General features: G+C 39.8%; 1 protein-coding gene across 1 annotated transcript in view; it reads left to right on the forward strand.

Annotated features, from left to right (window-relative positions):
- Positions 1–506: 506 nt before the first annotated feature.
- ddah1 (dimethylarginine dimethylaminohydrolase 1) overlaps positions 507–18,795 on the forward strand; it is a 60,540-nt gene continuing 42,251 nt past the window's right edge. The window contains exon 1 of the mRNA XM_063891832.1: positions 507–1,089. Coding sequence (XP_063747902.1) covers positions 784–1,089 — 306 coding nt within the window. The 5' untranslated portion in view covers positions 507–783. The remainder of the gene's footprint in view (positions 1,090–18,795) is intronic.

An 18,795-nucleotide genomic window follows, 5' to 3' on the forward strand; every position in this document is an offset into this window, starting at 1 on the left:
AGTCATATCAAACACTGCCCATACATATCAACGTGGTCCAAAAACAGACAACAATGTGGATAGTGAAAGCTGCCATTTAATATTGATTCTTTGGCTGCATCTAAATTATTATAATATTTTTCTATCGATTGCTGGATCTCGTGGTGAACACCATACTGATCACAATGTCCTAAAGCAACAATCCAAAACCCAACAATGTCGAGTTAATTATCACATAGAACCAAGATGAGCAGCAACTCTTCCAAATTAAGGAAACATGACTCAAATGATTAATCGATCACAACAGTTGCACTTTTTTTTCTGCTGATCGTCATGAAACACAGACGTATCATTTCTGGGCTGCAGAAAAAAATAGGCATAATGTGTTTTAATACATGGGACTTTTCTAAAGCATGAAAGGGTTGCAGGCTCTGCTCTGCTGAAGCAGTGTGAAATGGCTGGAGCCATATGCTCAGTGTGTGTCTGACTGTCACTTGTTGGGCAGCACGCCTCTCTCAGGGCTGACAGACTCGTAGGCTACACGTGATGGTCTCTGCGCGTCACCGAAGCACTGTCGCTCGCCTGGAGACTCGAGCAGGGTTGACTGACACTTTGTGCAGCAGGCTACTGTAAACAAAGAATAAAAACCTTGCAAACTAGCACGGAAAAAAAATAATAAAGCAGGGCAGCATCGGGTTAACTGGTAGAAGTTTCTCTCATTCATTCGCCGAGTTGTCTGTTAGGGTGTTTTTCAATCCTCTTTTTTCCAGATTTGAGCGTGCCAAGAAGAGGGAAAGCAAAAACATGGCTGGTAAAATGGCTGTTTCAATGGCAGGTTTTGGTCATTACACCCACGCCATCGTCCGGGGAATCCCTGCGTCCCTGGCCAAAGAAGCGCTCCGGAGCAGCCAGTCCGAGGTGGACCTGGCCGGTGCGCGGAAGGAGCATGAGGCGTACGTCCAGGTCCTTGGGACGAGGCTCGGGCTGGAGGTGGTTGAGCTCCCCGCGGACGAGTCGCTCCCGGACTGCGTGTTCGTGGAGGACGCGGTAGTGGTGTGCGGTGACACGGCGCTCATCACCAGACCCGGGGCTGAAAGCAGGAGGAAAGAGGTAGGGAACAGCTTCCTCAGCATGATTCAATTCGCCAAAAAAAAGTTTGATGTGAAAGCGGAAGGAAGGCGTCCTTCCCACTCGTTGTCCTGTGGTGCTCACTTGGCATACAATTAATAGTCTGCTATAGCGATAACTATTAAGGCGGTTGATCTATGTGTGGCAGGTTGTAGGTGATTACGGCTTTTGAATTATATTTTGTTGGAGGCAAGAGTTACATCTCACTATTTGAGTCATTTCATAAAGAGCTCAATAAGCGTTCACTCCTGATTTGCAATGTCAAAAATAATCTTCTGCAACATGTGTGAAACTTAAATTCTAGCCTAGGCTTCATATCTAAAACTGTAGATCCCACCAGTACCATGATCACATTTTAACCATATTATGCAACATCCAATACAAAGGGATATGGAGATTAAGAATGAGGCAACGCCCATTTGAATAACGACAATGCTTTTTTCCAAACCTATCATATGCTTCACTATACACTTTCTTATTAAGGCATCATTTGGGAAAATATAGATTGTTTTGCATGTTAATGGCCTACTTACTGCACGTTTATTGATGCATTGAATATTTAATTAAAAACGTAGCTTATCAAAAATAATGCATGCAGTATGAGTTTGAACCTTATGGGGTCTTACTTTTATAACTCAAACACTAATTGGCTATATAGAACACTGACATCCTAAAACTTTTTTTTTTTTTAAGTGATGGGCTTTATGCTTTTTGAAATGAATGAAGACATTTTGTGAACAACGATGTGAATGCACCCAGTTGCCTAGTGAGGGTAGCTGCAATGTAGGGTAGGCATGTGTGTGAATGACAATGATTGAAACGGTAGGACGGCTTCTTTGAAAGCCCCTGTCATTTCACATCAGAATCACTTCACTGGGCTCACTGGTGCTAATGGTCCCCAGCCCCACTGGCGGCAGAGATGATGATTGGAAAGCCCAGAGCTGCTACCTACAGCAACCACATTTCATTAAATGCTGACCGTAGTACAAGTTACATTTGCATTCACATGTGCAGAGGCCTTTAGCACTCTTTGATTTTTTTCATATTACCTAAAGAAGTAGCAGTGATTTGGTTTCTTGCCCCTATTTCACTCATGGGACGTTTTTAGCTTTAGCGATTGACACATTGGGATAGTTGTGTAAAAGAGTATATAAATATATCTCCAAAAACAGACTGTAAAAAATATCAGATGGATTCCATTGACTGATTTTGGCTTGTGCATAATTATAAGGGATCGATCTGAATTTTTGTACATAATGAGATATAATATGCTGTGAAAATAACATTTCATTATCGCCGTGTGAGTTAAAATGCTGGCTCGCTGGACACACTGTGAAAATCAACAAAACAACGTTTTTACATTAAAGTTATAAACCTGCTGCTGAGGCCATTTGGCAGTTTGGGACATTGGCTTTAAAATGTTTTTTTTATTAAAATAGTGGTGGTTTTGGTCTGTATACAACTGTAGAATAGTGATCTATTACCCTACGTGTTCTGCACAACACATCCTGTTGCCTGTGTGGCATTGTGGGAGGTGGCGCCCAGCCCCACCTATTAAGCCACACCTTATCTGAATTAAGGCCTAATCAGCACTGCTCAGTTTCTTTCTGTGCCTAATGCAGCAAGCTGTGTGCCCATGTGCTCGCCTCAAAATCAACTGACAGACGCATTATTTTGACCCTAAAATCCTCATCGCCATCCCATCTGTAACTGCGACAGTCATTTGTTTGTGAGAGAATAAAAAGTCGAAGGCACTCATCTCTGGTCCTCATACTTTTATGGGTATGCCAGTGCAGCAGCACTTGAAATCCTAGTTCACACACAGTATAATGCATCATAAGCACATTTAGCCTTATATCTATAAAATATGAGATGTTTTTCCTCATGAGGAAGTTGGTGCAAGATACATGTAAATAGTGTGGAAAAGTTTCCTTCAAACTCTTATCCACAGCGGTTTTAGCAACAGATAAGGTGCCGCTTCAGTTATGCAGGAGGATGTTTCTCACCAGTTGCAATGCTTGCCTTAACCTTCATCATGTATTATATCATAACATGATTATATTGCTTGTACTTTGCTCTTGTTATTTGAAAGATTAAAATGAGCGCGCACACTATGTTCCATTCACTTGTGGTTCAATGATGATTTTAATCACACAGTTGTCTTGACATCCTTGCATATAGATTTGACTGAACCACAGCCCTGAGTATCGATGCTGCATCACTATTTTAGTATTAATTAAAAGAGAATATAGCTTTTATTTTCACAAGAATGAATCCAGTGAGACTTTAATCTTGGATAGTCTGGCTGCTAACCTAAATGATTAATGAGTAGCTACCAGGAAAAAAATGTCTATCTACTGCAGAGTTGGTGGGGACATAGTCTCTTTTCTGTGTTGTATTGCTGCCAATCATTGTAAGGCATAATTCAGTGGCTTTCAGTTAAGATAAGATATACCTTTAATTAATCTCCGTGGGGAATTTCAGCAGTTTAAGCAGCCATAGTGAGAATAAAAACCGGACAGTACAGATTCACACAAGGATCATAAAATAAAAATTATATATAGGTAAGTAACTGTTAAAAAAAAAGAAGGAATTAAATGAACATATATGTATACATTTACATGTACGGATTGTTAAAGTTAAACTGAGCTTCTCATTACATCCTTAGCTATGCAACTTTTGGAAGTCGATTTGGAGTCCATCCATCCGTCTTTTCCACTTTGAGTTCCACTTTATGTTGTAGACTGAGTGCAGGAAAGAGAAACTAGTTGATTCACACAATCTGTTCATTCTTCTCTCTGCCTTATAAAAGATGAGGCCATAACGTTTTCGAAATGATTATATATATTTTGGAGTTCATTCTAGTTTAAAACCATAAGACAATATTGAATAAGTTACTGAAGTCTCAAGGTTTTCAGAATCGAACCCATTAGGCTGTGGCTTAAAAGCTTTACCATCAGGAGAAATGCTTGTCTAAATGGACTGCATGTTGTTCACTGCAGACTGCAGGTTTTTCTTAACAACACTCCAAAGAGCCAAAGTTAATTACTTACGTATTCCATAATATTAAAAACTAGTCAGAGCAAAGACTGTTCACAAAGACTGATGCAGTGCGGCAGATCGACATTGACCTTTACTTTCCTGTGTTTTATTGCAAATCCACTTAACCCTAACCCTAACTCATAATTAAGAGGAAAAATAACGTGCTGTTTTCATGATGAGATGATATGCCAACTAATTTTAGTAATGTCAATCTTTTATAGAATAGAGATAAAGGATTTTTTCACAAGGCCAACAGTAATATATATCTTACAAAGTGTTATGAGTTCTGTGTGCATTACATAGTCTCATGGGTCACAGTTATAGTTATACATTTTTATTCTGATTGCATAAAGTAAAATGCTTATTTTCCTATTTTACACAGCGTAGTTGTTCAGTGTAAATACAGGGCCGAGGGACCAACCACAAGTCACATTTGATGTCCATTTATAGTTTTCAGAGTTTTTACAAAGATAATTAAGATTGGCATAGCTTTGAATTAATGTCAACTTTTTACCAACAGAGGTCTCAAGTCTCTGAATGGTTTTTGATAGTTTTTTATTCTTTGTGCCTTCATATAATTCCCCTATGCTTCTACAGCCCTGCCACAAATTAGTAATACTCTTATGTATTCTGCATCCACCAAACAACTGACTTGAGAAAATATCCTTAGCCTGCTGACAACATTTTTGTTTGTCACTCTTGAACTCAACCGTAGTTGCCAAATGTTGCTTCCTGTCACCTTTAGTGTCTAAATAACTTTTATCTATAGCTTAAAACAACAGTGAATCAAAAAGCCTGTTTATGTTCTTTAAAAGAAATGTATTCATGTCTGGCACGACATGGTTGCCCCGCAGATCAAGCTTGGATGAACTCACAATCTTAATTGTTGAATATTGTCAGTGCTCTAGATGTTCTGATGCAGGTTTTGAACTGCTGGCACTCCTTGTGCCAATCATAACCGGCATGTTTTCACTTGCTGAATACTTTATTGGTAGTTTTTCATCACCATCTCAGGTGAAGGAGTTCAGGTGTCCATACTGTTTTCTATGCAAGGGTAACATATTTTTGCATGATTCAAAGATCAGGGGAGTTGAGGGTGCACATTTACTGCTCAGCCTGAAATAAATTGTAGTAAAGCTCACCCCATGTAGCAACATAGTTTGTCCTTTATGTTAAACAATTGGTAATAAGGTGGTTCATTGTTTGGAAGCAGTTGAAGGACCATGTCCAAATCCTTGTCTCTGTCCTAGTCTGGTTCCTCCTAAGACTGTAAGAGCGAATTAGCAGTGACAAAGGCAGTAAAAAGAACCATTTATTTTTAGATGTGTAGAAAATAAAAGGTAGCACAGCATTTTGGTTAATATTGTCTATTTATTGCACTGTTTATAGCACATATTATTTTGTATAGCTTTCCCTTTTTACAAATAGAAGTATCAAAAGGTAAGGTACAAAGTTACAAACTCGTCACAGAAGTGATGGACAAAAGGCCATATTTGTTTTGTTGAGTTCCTCGGCATATCTGGGTTCAATCACTGTGACAGAGTGAGAGGCTGAGCCATCACAGTCTATATTCTGCTCTTGCACATTGAAACTAGGCACTTAAAGATCCAGTTTACCTTACATTTGTTGTTTAGTTGAGCAATGCATATATCAAAGTGGAAAAGTCAAAGCATATATATTTATATAAAATTGTTTTTTGTGAGTGGTCTGTGTGTGCCTACACCAGGTGAAGCGACAAAAAAGTGCTCATTGGGCTGACTTTCACAAAACTTGGTTCTCAACTTGGGCTAAAAGACAAGGTAAGGGAATCCTGCATGAATACAACTTCCACTAAGCCAAAAATCCTGGTACAAGCACGTTGACTAGAGCCTCGGAGAAACCATGCACAAAAAATTGACTGGTAAGTAAGGACATTAGCTTATCAACTTCAGGAAGGATTTCTTGTAAATGTTCTTGAAATTGGATTTGTTGTTGAAAGAGCACAGCACTTTTAACTTTATCGCAGTACTGTGTCTTTGGTACCATTGGTCGTAAATAAATTCAACTCTCAATCCAGCAGCCATGTCAAATTCAAAGTCATTGGTTTTCTGATAAACTGCTTCATGTCATTCTGGCAGACTCCCAGTAGCTGCAGTTGTGTGACTCTTTCTTTTGTATTCATATCCTGAACTTCAGATGAGCTGGCTCTCAGTCTGACAGTGAAGACACACCTAATTGACTGAAAAGAAAATTCCATTCTGATCCATTACTCACTTTTTTCACTCGTTTTACTAATGCAAAAAGATCTTAGTTCAGAACCGCAGGGCTGTGTGATTCAGCTTTATCAGCTGAATGAACTTACGTTTGAATCCACCGTGAAAGAATTCCAAACCGCCCATGTTTTACTGGTACTACTCAGACACTGTGTACATGACTTCAAGTGGAGCCATTATCTCTTTTTCCAAGTTCCAGTTGAGATGTACTGTATCTTGTAATCGTACACTGTTGTAAGCAGTTACTGTAAGTTAAGCTCACTGTGCCTGGAAAATAATGGTCATTTAAAAAGTGCTAAAATCTGTCATAACAAGTGTAAAAGGTTTATGTGTCCATCTGGAGACAGGATGGAAAACTCTGTTTCACAGACACAATATTTAGCTCATGTTTTTACAGACGTAATATTTAGGTTCAGTCCTCTGCAGGCCCCTCTCTGGTCATGCCTCATGTAGCAGCCCCCAAACTAACACCAGACAGCACAGAAGCTCTGTTTTGACTAGACTGCCTGTAAATGGAGACTGTTCTCCCCTCTCCTGGCTCTAATATGACTTCCCTAACGGAACCAACCTGGTTTCCTTCATGGAGCCTTGACATCCGTGTGTGAACAGGGGATGAGGGTGAGACACCTGAAACCCGCCGTAGCATGTGGGCCAGGGTCAGTATGCCTTCCCCAACTGCCTGTCACATTCCTACCACATTTAACCTGCCCTTCTTCTCACTGTTTGTCTGTCTGACTCCTCGTCTGGCGTGTTCGTTTGTAACATCGCAGTGCTGCTTCCGCTCCCTTTCTCCAACTCTGATTCATTTTCCGACAGAGGTTATCGCATAATGATGTCTTCCAAGGTTTAGCTCAGGTTGAGCTGATAAGATTTACCTTCAGCAAATTGAAATTCGGGGATAATTGTTGCCACAAATCAACTACTCAGCAGTTAGATATCTGCCAGTGATAAAGAAAGAATATTTTTTTAAGTTGACTTGGTTTGCCTGTTTTCAATACAGAAAGGATAAATCATATTTCCAGTATTATGATAATAGTAACAATAATTTACTGTGCTGCTGAGATGTCTTTTGTTGGCATGCAAAATGTACTCACATTGAAAACACATTGAGAACCAGCAGTAGAAATAAGGTCTTTGCATTCCACTATAAACAGTTTGGTAGTAAACCACACATCTAAACCTATCTTTTCATTTTAGTTAAAGCTTGAATCTACTATTCTAACTTTCACACAAGTAAACCAGATTAAATAATGTAGCCTTGTAATTCTTGTCACTAAATACAACAAGTAACTTTCAAGAGTAACTGTTGTGTCGCTAAATGACAAAATTAATGTTAGTGTGTTAATATATGACCCATTAAGAGGAATAGAGACACATCTGGCCTGACTTTTGTTTTATCGTGAAGTGAACCGAGAACATTTTAAAATACATATAACATAACAACACAATGCACCTCAAACTGCTTATTATTCCAACACCTTAAACTGAATAACATTAGCAAGATCAGCACAGACATTTCAACTTTTCCATGCATGCATATACAAATAAGGCATTTAAACACTTATAAAGGGTTTACAGTCAGTTAATGCATATATTGTTTGTCAGTTGAACCTGTTAATTTTGGCAGTATTGTAACAGTGATACTTCAGAAGTTCTCTCTTTACAGAGGGATTGCTTTTTAATTGGATGATGCTACAGATGTTTCCAAGCCATACACACTATAGTTTTCACTATGGTTATGGTAATTTGAATCACTGGGATAGACTTTTTGTACAAGCCAGCCATTGGCTGCGTATTTAACGCAGCATTCTCCTCCCCTTCCGCTATCTGCGTGTTATTGCCGCATACTGACCAAAGAAATACTAACAAACCACAGTAAATTTAGCTATATAAGCGAATAATAATGCTGTAGCAAGAGAAAGGTTTGGCCATATGGCTTTTCAAGACTACTGTAACCATTAACTTAGAAAGGACTCTTACACACAAATGTATTTATAGAAATATCTTTATTCATGACCCCATCCCAATATGTTCAGTATGAGTTCGTCAACACGTGCCAATTCATTGCCTCTCATGCGTATAAAAGGAAGTCTTCCGTAAAGAACATGAATAGACTAGAGAGCTCTCCCCTCACCCTGCCATAACCTTGCCCCCTGCCCCCTTTTTGCCTTGGGTTCACCCACAGCAACCCCATCAACCCAGTGATGTGCAGCAGACTGCGAGACAGCTGTGGGACTCTCATGAACAGGAACTCCTCTCAGCCTCACAGTATGACCGGGTCACGCTCAGTCGTCGCCGTGGGTGTGTGAATGTCTGGTTTGGTATGTGAGACGGAGCAGGGGAAGACACAGTATGTGGGCCAGGCATGGTGGTGTTGAGAAAAGTCACGCTAAGGTCGTAGAGGGCGCAGCACAGCTTGATACTAAACCCCTTTTTCCACCTAAGGGTTAGGGGTTGGATGTTGATTTCAAACAAAATGGTGTTTATACTTTTAATAGTTTCCTTCTTTTTCTCTTTGTTAATCTTTTGCCTGCTGTTGAAATTAGATTAATCTTTCTGCAAATGCAAAGTAAAGTGAGAGGTGACGCAATCGATTTTTGGGCGACATGGCTCACAGAGACATTGTATTTTCAATCATATTTCAAGACATAAAATGCAATTGATTTCTCTGGAATGGGCACCCTTGCCCTCCTGTATTGGAGCAGGTTGCATGGTAATGTTTCACCTCTGATTGTAATTGTAAGTCTTTGGCAGAAGCTAAGGCGTTACATCTTGACTTTGTTATTCTGTCACGTTTTCGCCTCATTGACCTTTGATTCCTAGAGTGTTAGTGAGAGGAAAGATAACCCCCCACTGACCACCTATACATCTACAACATGCCATCCATAGCTGAGAATGCTCTTTGGATTCAGCACATTAAAAGATTGACAAGAAAACCTTAAATACTTAGTTGTTCATTTGTCATGGTTGCGTGCCTTGGGTATGTTATGTCTTTATTTAGTTTGAACAGCACTGACAGGTTGTTTTTTGACAGCAGATTACCCTCCAAACACCTTAAAAGCTGATAACTCAGTGGATGCAGCAGGGTTGCATTTATGTACTTAGTGGTGGCCCTCACTTTAATACTATAATTGCCTGTAAACATTGCAGCAACCAGTCAAGACTAATTGAGATACATCTCTGCACGCTCCTATAATCTCTCTCCCTCTCTCTCTACTTTCTGCCTCTCTTTTCAGTCTGTCACTCTTTGACTTCTCACTCTCACTCCATCCTTTCTGTTCTCACACTTAAACAACCAATCACTCCCTGAGAGATACAAACTGTCAACATCAACTTCATCGATTGCTTGAGATGCCAGAAATGATCTCTTCCATCCTGCACATTCCACCCACCAGCGTCTCCTATCAGTCCAGTTGACAGTTGTGGTTAAATGCCCAATTTTATCTGTTGCTACCAGGCATAAACAATCCTAACCGCCATTGTTGAATCACTTAAAAAACAAAAAGAATAAAAGCAAATGTTATTGGCAATGTGGGGCTTAATGCTAACGTCAGCATGCTTATCTGTTCATAATGACAACACTAACTATTGTCAAACTGTTATAATGTTTAGCATTGACAACTTTTTAGTGTAGATTGTTAACATGCTACCACTTTCCTTCATTTTGCATAGATCACATTTTTGAACAATTTGATCATTTGTACCTGATGATTGTAATGGTAATTCTTGAGTAATGGAGTTGAAACACAATGAGAACATTTGAGAGCTGGAACTTGATGGCAAACACTGAAGGTTTATTATGAAGTTACGGCCGGATAATTGACAAGACGTCGGCTGCAGCCACGAATTCAGAATCAGAATCAGAATCCCTATATTGGTCCCACAGAGCGGAAATTTAAATGTGCTACAGCAGCAACAGAGCAAGACAGCTTTACAAAAGAAAATATGCTTTTACATTTTTTTTTTAAGATAAAAAAAACCACACAATTTACAAAATACACATCCTGAAGGAGATATAGCAGCCAGGTAAATATTGCACAGTTATTAATAATGGCATATTTAAATGTATATATTGCACATAAATTGCTATTGCACAATTACTCATTGTTGTATGTATGAGGGGTCTACCAGGGGCCATGCTGGTTATAAAGTCTGACCGCTGCAGAAAGGAAGGACCTGCGGTATCTCACCGTGAGACATCGCGTGTGCAGCAGCCTGTCACTGAAGGAGCTGCACAGTGCGGACAGGGTGTCCTGAAGGGGGTGAGACACGTTGTCCAGCAGGGAGGACAGCTTGGCTGCCATTCTCCTGTCTCCCACCACCTCCACAGTGTCCAGAGGACTTCCCAGCACAGAGCTGGCCTTATTTATTAGTTTGTTCAGTCGCTTGCAGTCAGCAGTCGTGATGCTGCTGCCCCAGTAGACCACACCATAAAAGGTGGCTGATGCCACCACAGAGTCAAAGAAGGTCTGAAGGAGTTCCCCCTGCACCCCAAAAGACCTCAGTCTCCTCAGCAGAAAGAGTCTGCTCGGTCCCTTGACACAGTGGTTGCCCGACCAATTCTGAAGATTTCTCAACCACCAACCTATTTAGCTGGTTCTGAGAGAATAATCAACATTCTGCAGAACAATACATAACAGGCAAAGCACTATAACACCTGTATCAGCTGACACCAACAGGCAGGAGTAAGGAGACAAAAAACTGCAGGCCCATGCTAAGCGGGGGTAGTACAAACTGATAAACTGGGTCAAAGTTATGGGCCAAAGACAATATTTCTCCATCAATGATGAAAGGGCTCGCCAAAGTTATTACATTTTGACCTGAGCGAGAGAATGAACCAGTTATCATGACAATCCATACATTTTTCAATGAGATATTTAAGGCCACATCAAAGTTGTGAAACGAAAGATTAACGACACCATCCTTTCAGCTTTACTGATGTCTGAAAATAACTGACTGAGGAGGTCGGTTTTTGCTTTTGTCTCTTTTTTATCACCGTATCTGCACATGTTGCGTATCAAAAAGGAAATACTCATTACTTGCAGCAGTAAAGGAGTCGGGGTACTAAAAGGAACTGTAAAAATTAAACAGGGCACTCAAATGCTGACATGTGATTTGCTGTTTGTAGCGTGGGAATTTAACTGTAAAGTTGAACAATAAAAAGTTAGAAATGTATCCTGCCTCCACAGTGCATGACTACAGGTGTTGCCATGTCAAAACACTCTACATACTTGTAATTATCACCAGGTTGACGTGATTTTTCGAACATCAAATGGACCCAGCTTCAGAGTTCTTACAAAAATGGCCTACATGAGCTCACGTGAGCTGAACTTACTGTATCAGATTCAGACACATATTCTAGGCAGGGCTCAGTGCGGAACTTAGATGCTATTGGTCTGTGAATGAATTTCTACTGAATCTCATTCGCCTGCAGATATCCCTGCAATTTCAGCCAATATACCCATCATTTTTCCCTGCTGCCATTGAAAATAGCGAAATCAATCATGTCAATGCCTTGACTCATTGTAGGTTGGTGTTTGGGTAAGACAAGCTAAAGCAAGGCTCAGTCATTATTTTGTACAACGCTGTAGCGGTGTCTGTCAAAAAAGGCAATGCCTCAAAAACACTGCCCAGGCAAAAACACTGTTTTCACATCTGCTCAACTCTCCAAAGTCTTATATTCTTTCAACATTTTCTTTTTGATGGTTACATAAAGAATTTGTCTATGCACAATGCTCTAAGTTATACTTTATTCACGTCATCTTCTCGTTTCTTCCCTGCAAAATGTACTTTTATTTATTTATCTCTTTCCCTAACAAACCTGTTGTCGTGCTGCAGATTTATAGACATTTAACCTGAAACTAACCAGGAATGCATCTTTCTGTTTTTTGTTGACATAGTCCCTAATGACAAACGGATGATAATTCATCATCAACGTGAATGCTTTGTCTTTGATACATGCTTCACATGCCTTCTCTCAAATTTGGGCCCATCCATCATAGCGTGAATCAAATATTCCTGTCATTGCATGAACTTCTTCTGCTTTTTGCTGCATTTGAAAGGACTACTCATCACTCTTTGATGAAAGTGATATATCTCTGACGTTGTTTTCTCTCCAGAACCGCCTTTTTCGAGTTAGCATTTTTCTTCTCCATCATTCAGTCTGACTAATTCAGTTTGGTGAGCAGTTTTTAACTATGGAAAAGTACGGGGCACTCTGAATCTTGGTTGTAGTAATCTCAGTTGTTTGACATTATGTGGTCCTGTTGTACTTGTGTGTTTTATTTCCGTGTTTCTTAGCAGGATAATGTGTTGCCACCATTATTTTCATTCCCTCAGAAGATATTATAGACACACTCCTGAATCTGTGAGCAATTTAAATTAAGTAGGATTAAAAGAGGCCTTGCTAATGATCCGGTGATTTAGAGGAGTCAATTAGAAAGCATTCATAATGCACTCTGCACAGATGTACTCATGGATGGAGTAAGGAGTATTTTGTTCATTTTTTCACAGGTCCTTAGGAGAATTAAGACATAAGCCAATATCAGTATTCTGATAGTCATGGTAATTTAATTTTCTATTGCTGTTCTAATAGAGTCACTCCTCTCAGTCTAAAGCTTCTCTGCATTACTTTGGTATTAACACTTCTTTCAGAATTGGTTTAAAACAAATTAACAAGTTATTAGTTTAACTTTAAATATCTTAAATTCAACTTTAGTTAGAATTACAACTACTGTATTTTTCCACCTTGCAAGCCCCCTTGGCAACCTTTAGCACATTGTTTTGGATTCAGGGCCAACTTAATTGTTTGCAAAAATCAACAAAAAAAGGCAATCAAACATCATTTCTCCTTTTCAATAACATTCAACTAAGTTACCCACAATGCAACTACGTAGCTAGGAGCTGCTGCCTTCAAATCTAAAATCTTTAATTTCTTTAATTTAAATATTCAGACTTAATACATTTGAATTGATCAGATTTCTTCCAGCTCAATCTGAAATCAAAAAAAGACTTGATTTTACATTTACAGATATGCAATAGCACTGTTACCAGACAGTTTTGCTTTCATTTCCCTAACACTCAAGCAAATATTGTAATAGTATATACTTACTGCAGGTTATTTCGTCTAAATTCCTCATAAAGTGTCTTTTTGCACGAGTATTAGAAATGATGCATTCATACAAACACATTCACTGAGTGTGCATGTGAGTCCATTCATTCTCAGACGCAGGAGGTGAGACCCAGGTGTCTAGTTTCCACATGAGGGTGAGTCAGGAGACAGTATGTGGCGACTGGGTGCCACAATGTTTTCAGAGTGTCCGTAGGAGCTGGAGGACACTGAGAAAGTACTCGTGTGTCGCATTTCTCACCTTTACGTGTAATTTGTTCACGTGTTACAGTAGTGTCTCAACTGCATCTGCTCTGAGTTGCTGTTATTAAACAACGTTTTAAAGACTAGTTTCGCACAAATATCAGGAAATATACTTTAAAAGGCGTTGACTTAACCCTCGGGGATATTCTTGGTTTCATTAGCCTGCATTCTTTGGAATATTAGCCACCTTATTACATATAAAGAGGAATGGGACTTTCCTTTAGATAATCCATAGACCACCTAGTCAAAGGTTTTCATTGGAAGTACTTGATACAGAACAAATGGACTGTATAAATATAAATGTCGCGCTGAGGAAATTTAATTCACAGCCAGGATTTCAGGTGGTTTTTACAGCTACCCACCAATATATTATACAGCTTTGTAAGTATGTAGCCGTTATTACATTAATCCCTTACTCTCTTTCACACATGTACCCATCTTGGAGCTACAAATAGCAATTACTGTGATTTTTGGTGTTGTAGGTGCATGTCAGCGCTCACATTCAATACCTGAACAGAATTGATTTGGGATGTGTTTGCCAATATTTGCAACACCTCTTATTTCTCAACATATTTTTCGAAATGACAAGCAAGGTGAAGTGGTCCAACTTGAAGAAACCATCCCAGCCAAAATAATCAAGCATCAACAGACCATTAGAAGTTTGAACACCGGGCAAATTGATGAAAGTCACTCTTTAGTCTTTACAGATGTTTTGTTTCACCTTAAACCTCTTATAATGTAATAGTGTATCATTGGATTATATTTGTGTGCATGTACGCATTCACACGTGCATGATGGGTAGTGGTCTTGTGGGGATGTGTGTGTGTGTGTGTGTGTGTGTGGATGTGTGGGAGGTCTGGAGGGGCAGGGAGGTCCCTTGTCTCCCCTCGCCTCCCCTCGCCTGTCACAGTGTGGTGTGATGTCCGCTCTCAGTCTGTTCTCACGCCAAAGATCGTGCTGAAAACACTCACTAATTCTCCACTACCCGCACATCCTCCGTCACACACAGAGCACACGCACAGCCAGCAGAAAGGCGTACGTACTGACACGATTTGTTGATTACTCCCATTTGCTGTGTAGCACTGGCAAACTGTGTCTATCACAACTGGACCCCCCCCCCCACACAAAAACATTCAAATGCGTGCATTGACTGAGAAAGACAAACAAATCAACGTAACACTAAAATATTACAGATAAACAACACAGATACGATTCTCATTTATTCGTTTTATTTACATTTTATTTGTATAATTAATTGGATTTAAAAAACATTTTTATCTGAGGGTTTCAGCGTATTCTATGAATACCTTGAGGGCCCTGACGGTTCACAACTGCTGTGTGCGGACTTAATGATTTATGCCAAACTCCTGCTTGCTCAACCTCTTCGGTTGTTAGGATGTGCTTCTTTTTATACATTGATTTGATGATTAAGAAAAAAAAAACATCAGATGCATTCCTGCAGCACATATGTTTAATCATGTGCAGTATACAATGAATAATCTTACTTAATCTTAGATACAACAACAGTAAGTAAAGCAAAAGCATGCATCCGTTCTTAGCCACTCTCGATTTTCACCATAGCGCGTAGGAACACTTTTTTTTAATTGCCAGCAGCTGAAGGACTAAACATTTATTTATTCCTCCAAATATATTTGATTGATTACTTTATATGGACTTGAACTAAAATAAAATGCACTCTAAACTTTAAAAACCATTACTTTTGCTAAGAAGAAACTCCCATTTGTCTAAATGACCGTTCTGATAGATGAGGAATGGCTTTTGGCATCAGCTATTTGGGAAGTTTCTAAGTTCCAATGACATTGCTGTATGTTAGTCACTTATTGCTGTTATTGCATCCCATCATACAGCAGTCACTGTTGCTTACAAGAAATCATGAAATGTTGTAAGCCCGGAATTCAGCTGGTGAAACTCTCCAACCTTTGTTCTTTTAAATGCTAATTTAATTCTGTAAAGCACACTTGTCTCATCTGTATCCATTTTGTCTCAGGTATCGATTTTCTTTTAGCTGCATTCAAATTTGCCCTTTTACTATGACTCAGATAATGCTGACCCTTGTTTTACGGCCAAACAACCTGCAATACATATTATATGCAATACATTAAGGATGCACAGCAGTGACAGATAGGGCCAGTTGCATTTATATTCAGCAAAGGTCCTCCAATATCAGTACAACATGTAAGATGAGTTAGTAAACATTGGACTTTAACATTAACTGCCTCATTACTTTGAAGTGTTAATGCGTTTAAAGAGAAAACGCATTACAAGTGACCTTTCCATCATCATCAGCAACACTTCAGGGACGCCTGTTTTACCCTTCAGGTATGTTTTTTGTGATTATCAATTATGTAAGAGTCAACACATCATGTCACGCAGCAGGTTGTTGTTGTGCATACGTAGTGCATGAACAGTGTGTGGGGTGTTCAAGTTCAGGGCCGTGAAGATGGTTACATTTGGGTCACGGCATACTGTAGCTGGTGTGTGTTACATAAGACTCCTTTTCAATTGTGTAACTGTGTTTATTTAGTTTTCCAGCAAATACTTTGGTAAAGAGGTGAATCTCATAGAAAGACTTGGGAGGATACACAGGCCTCTGAGGTGGAGCGGATGAAGTATTTTATTGGCATTGAACTTGGAAAAAAGACATCAACAGTGTTGGGAAACGCTCTTGGGACTGTACGGGGAGGTGCAACATAGATTTATTTTTTCATTCATGTAGGAAATGCTATGCTCTACTTGGGCTTTCAGTGTTTATATTGTATTTTAATTCCTTTGTGGAAAGAATGTATTGGTTTTCACTCCTTTATCATCGTTAGCATGAGAGCTGACCACTGCTTGATACACTTTTGTAGGTATGGTTTGAAGGTTTTTCTGTTTACACCAATCCCCTTTACAGGCTATGAGTACCTAAAACCTCCCACAGCCTATGGATTGTATGATTATATACATTCTGGTTCAGTGAGTGTGACAGGAGGTTCAGCTTTTGAAATGTAACTGCTATGCAAAAGGCATGCACGGTACTCTAACTTCCCGAAGTCACTGTGAGTAAATACAAAAGTATTACAAATCTGCCAATTCCCATCAGCCCCCTTTACTGGATGAAATAGTTTTTATGTTGCGAGGCATCAAATAGAGTTGCCGCCTGCAGGCATGTTATGGCTCAGATGGCTTAGCAACAAAGTGCAATGACAGGAAGTAAAAACAAAATCATTTCAGGCTTTAAAAAATGTTCCAGTTTCCTCAACTCTTTCCTATTGTTTTTTCTTCTAAATACTCTTTTTTGGCCTGCGTGAACCCTTGGCAGCCCAGGAGGTTAGCGTTTGAAGCGAGGAGGAAATCAGTTCTGACAGAATGACAAGCTTCTCCGCTTCTTAGCGCTTACCATAAACTCATCTAATTGCTCTGGGGCCCCAAACCTACAATAAGAAGTGTGGTGGTGCTTTTATTTATCACATGTGAATGAGGAATCAAACCATTCAGCTGTCTTTGTTGTATTTTATTTCTTTTGATAAGGTTCAGTCAGTCATACAGCGAGCAACACTGTCTGCAGAGTGAAAGACAAAGAGTTGAGTCTGCGTTGCATATTCAAACACAGAAGAGGGAGAAAAGGGGGGGGGTTCGCAGATGACATGGTACAAGGTCACACTCACACCGAGCACCCCTTTGCCGTGGTTTCCATAGCAGTGTTTTAGCTGTTGGATAAGTGATAACATAATATTTTTCAGTTCAGCAGAGGATGAAGGTCATACTGTTGGTGCACATAGTGTTACTAAGAAAAATGAAATACATCTTCTTAACTAGGGTATTTAATTAACATAGATAAACCTAGTAAAGAGTAAAGCAATGTACTGTTCCAGAGGTCATTCGCTGGGGCCCCGTGCAGTTGGAGGCTCCTGCAGACTTCCGGAAAAATGTATACACATTACACACACTTCCGATAAGAAGTGTTAAACTCAGAGGAAAAAAAGCATGTGTCCAAGTGCACGTGTGTTTCTGTGTGTGTGCCACTGAGTCTCTGTCATAAGATCAGGTTAATAATAGAAAAGTCTGCTGGGGGTAAATCACACTTGGCCAGTCTCCCACTCGCTGCCCGGCTTCCAAAGGAACAGTCTTGGCAGGTGATCACAGGTCAGGGGCTGCGGGGTCAGCAGGAAGACCGACAAACAGCACTCCTTTTGGCCAGCGGAGGATGTTATTATCACTCGGTGAGCAGACAGGATCAGAACATGAGCACTCAGGAAGCCACATTGCCAGTTTCTCCTTTACAGGTCACACTGTTATATCAGCAGCTGACTGGCCCTGGTTTAGCTCCTGCTATTTGTCATGTATTTGTATTTTATCCTAATCTTTGAATACTTTTATGATTGGTGTATTACGGTTAGGCCTTTCTGCATTATACATTGTATAAATGATTATTCTATTAGTTAAGTTGCTGACTTGTATTATTTATCTAATTACCATAGTTTGGGTTGTGGTTACATTGATGGCTCAGAAACATGCTGTGGTTGTAAGAGATATACCGTTATATCACTCTGCATCTGTCAGGGGTAAAAAGCCTTCCATGACTCAAGAGGATTTGTTAATGACTTGAAAGGTAGTGATGACTCAGATAGCCTGAAGCCAATTAAACTCTGAAAGGACTGCATTTGTCTTGTTTTGTTCCTTTGAGCACGTGGGTTGCCTTATCAGAGTGTTCACGGTTCTCAGCAGAGGCCTGACAAGGCTGAACGATGGCCAAGTAGCTCCGGTAATGTTTTGGAGACAGAACGATGTCTCGCAGATGCCAGGCTCATAACAGCAAAGCTATTAGGAAGAATCTGCCATCCTTTCCTCAGTCATAATGGGTCCATTTCCCTTTTAGTACTCTGTTCTATAAAGGTTAAAGCACATGGGAACCATTGGCTCAAATACATTTCAAATAACACTGTTGTCACTTTGTGGAAATAATCTGAATCCTCAAGCAAACCTAGCCTGACAGCTCCAGGATAATTACATAATATTAGT

The sequence above is a fragment of the Eleginops maclovinus genome, chromosome 9, assembly GCF_036324505.1.
Source record: "Eleginops maclovinus isolate JMC-PN-2008 ecotype Puerto Natales chromosome 9, JC_Emac_rtc_rv5, whole genome shotgun sequence".
Taxonomy (NCBI): domain Eukaryota; kingdom Metazoa; phylum Chordata; class Actinopteri; order Perciformes; family Eleginopidae; genus Eleginops; species Eleginops maclovinus.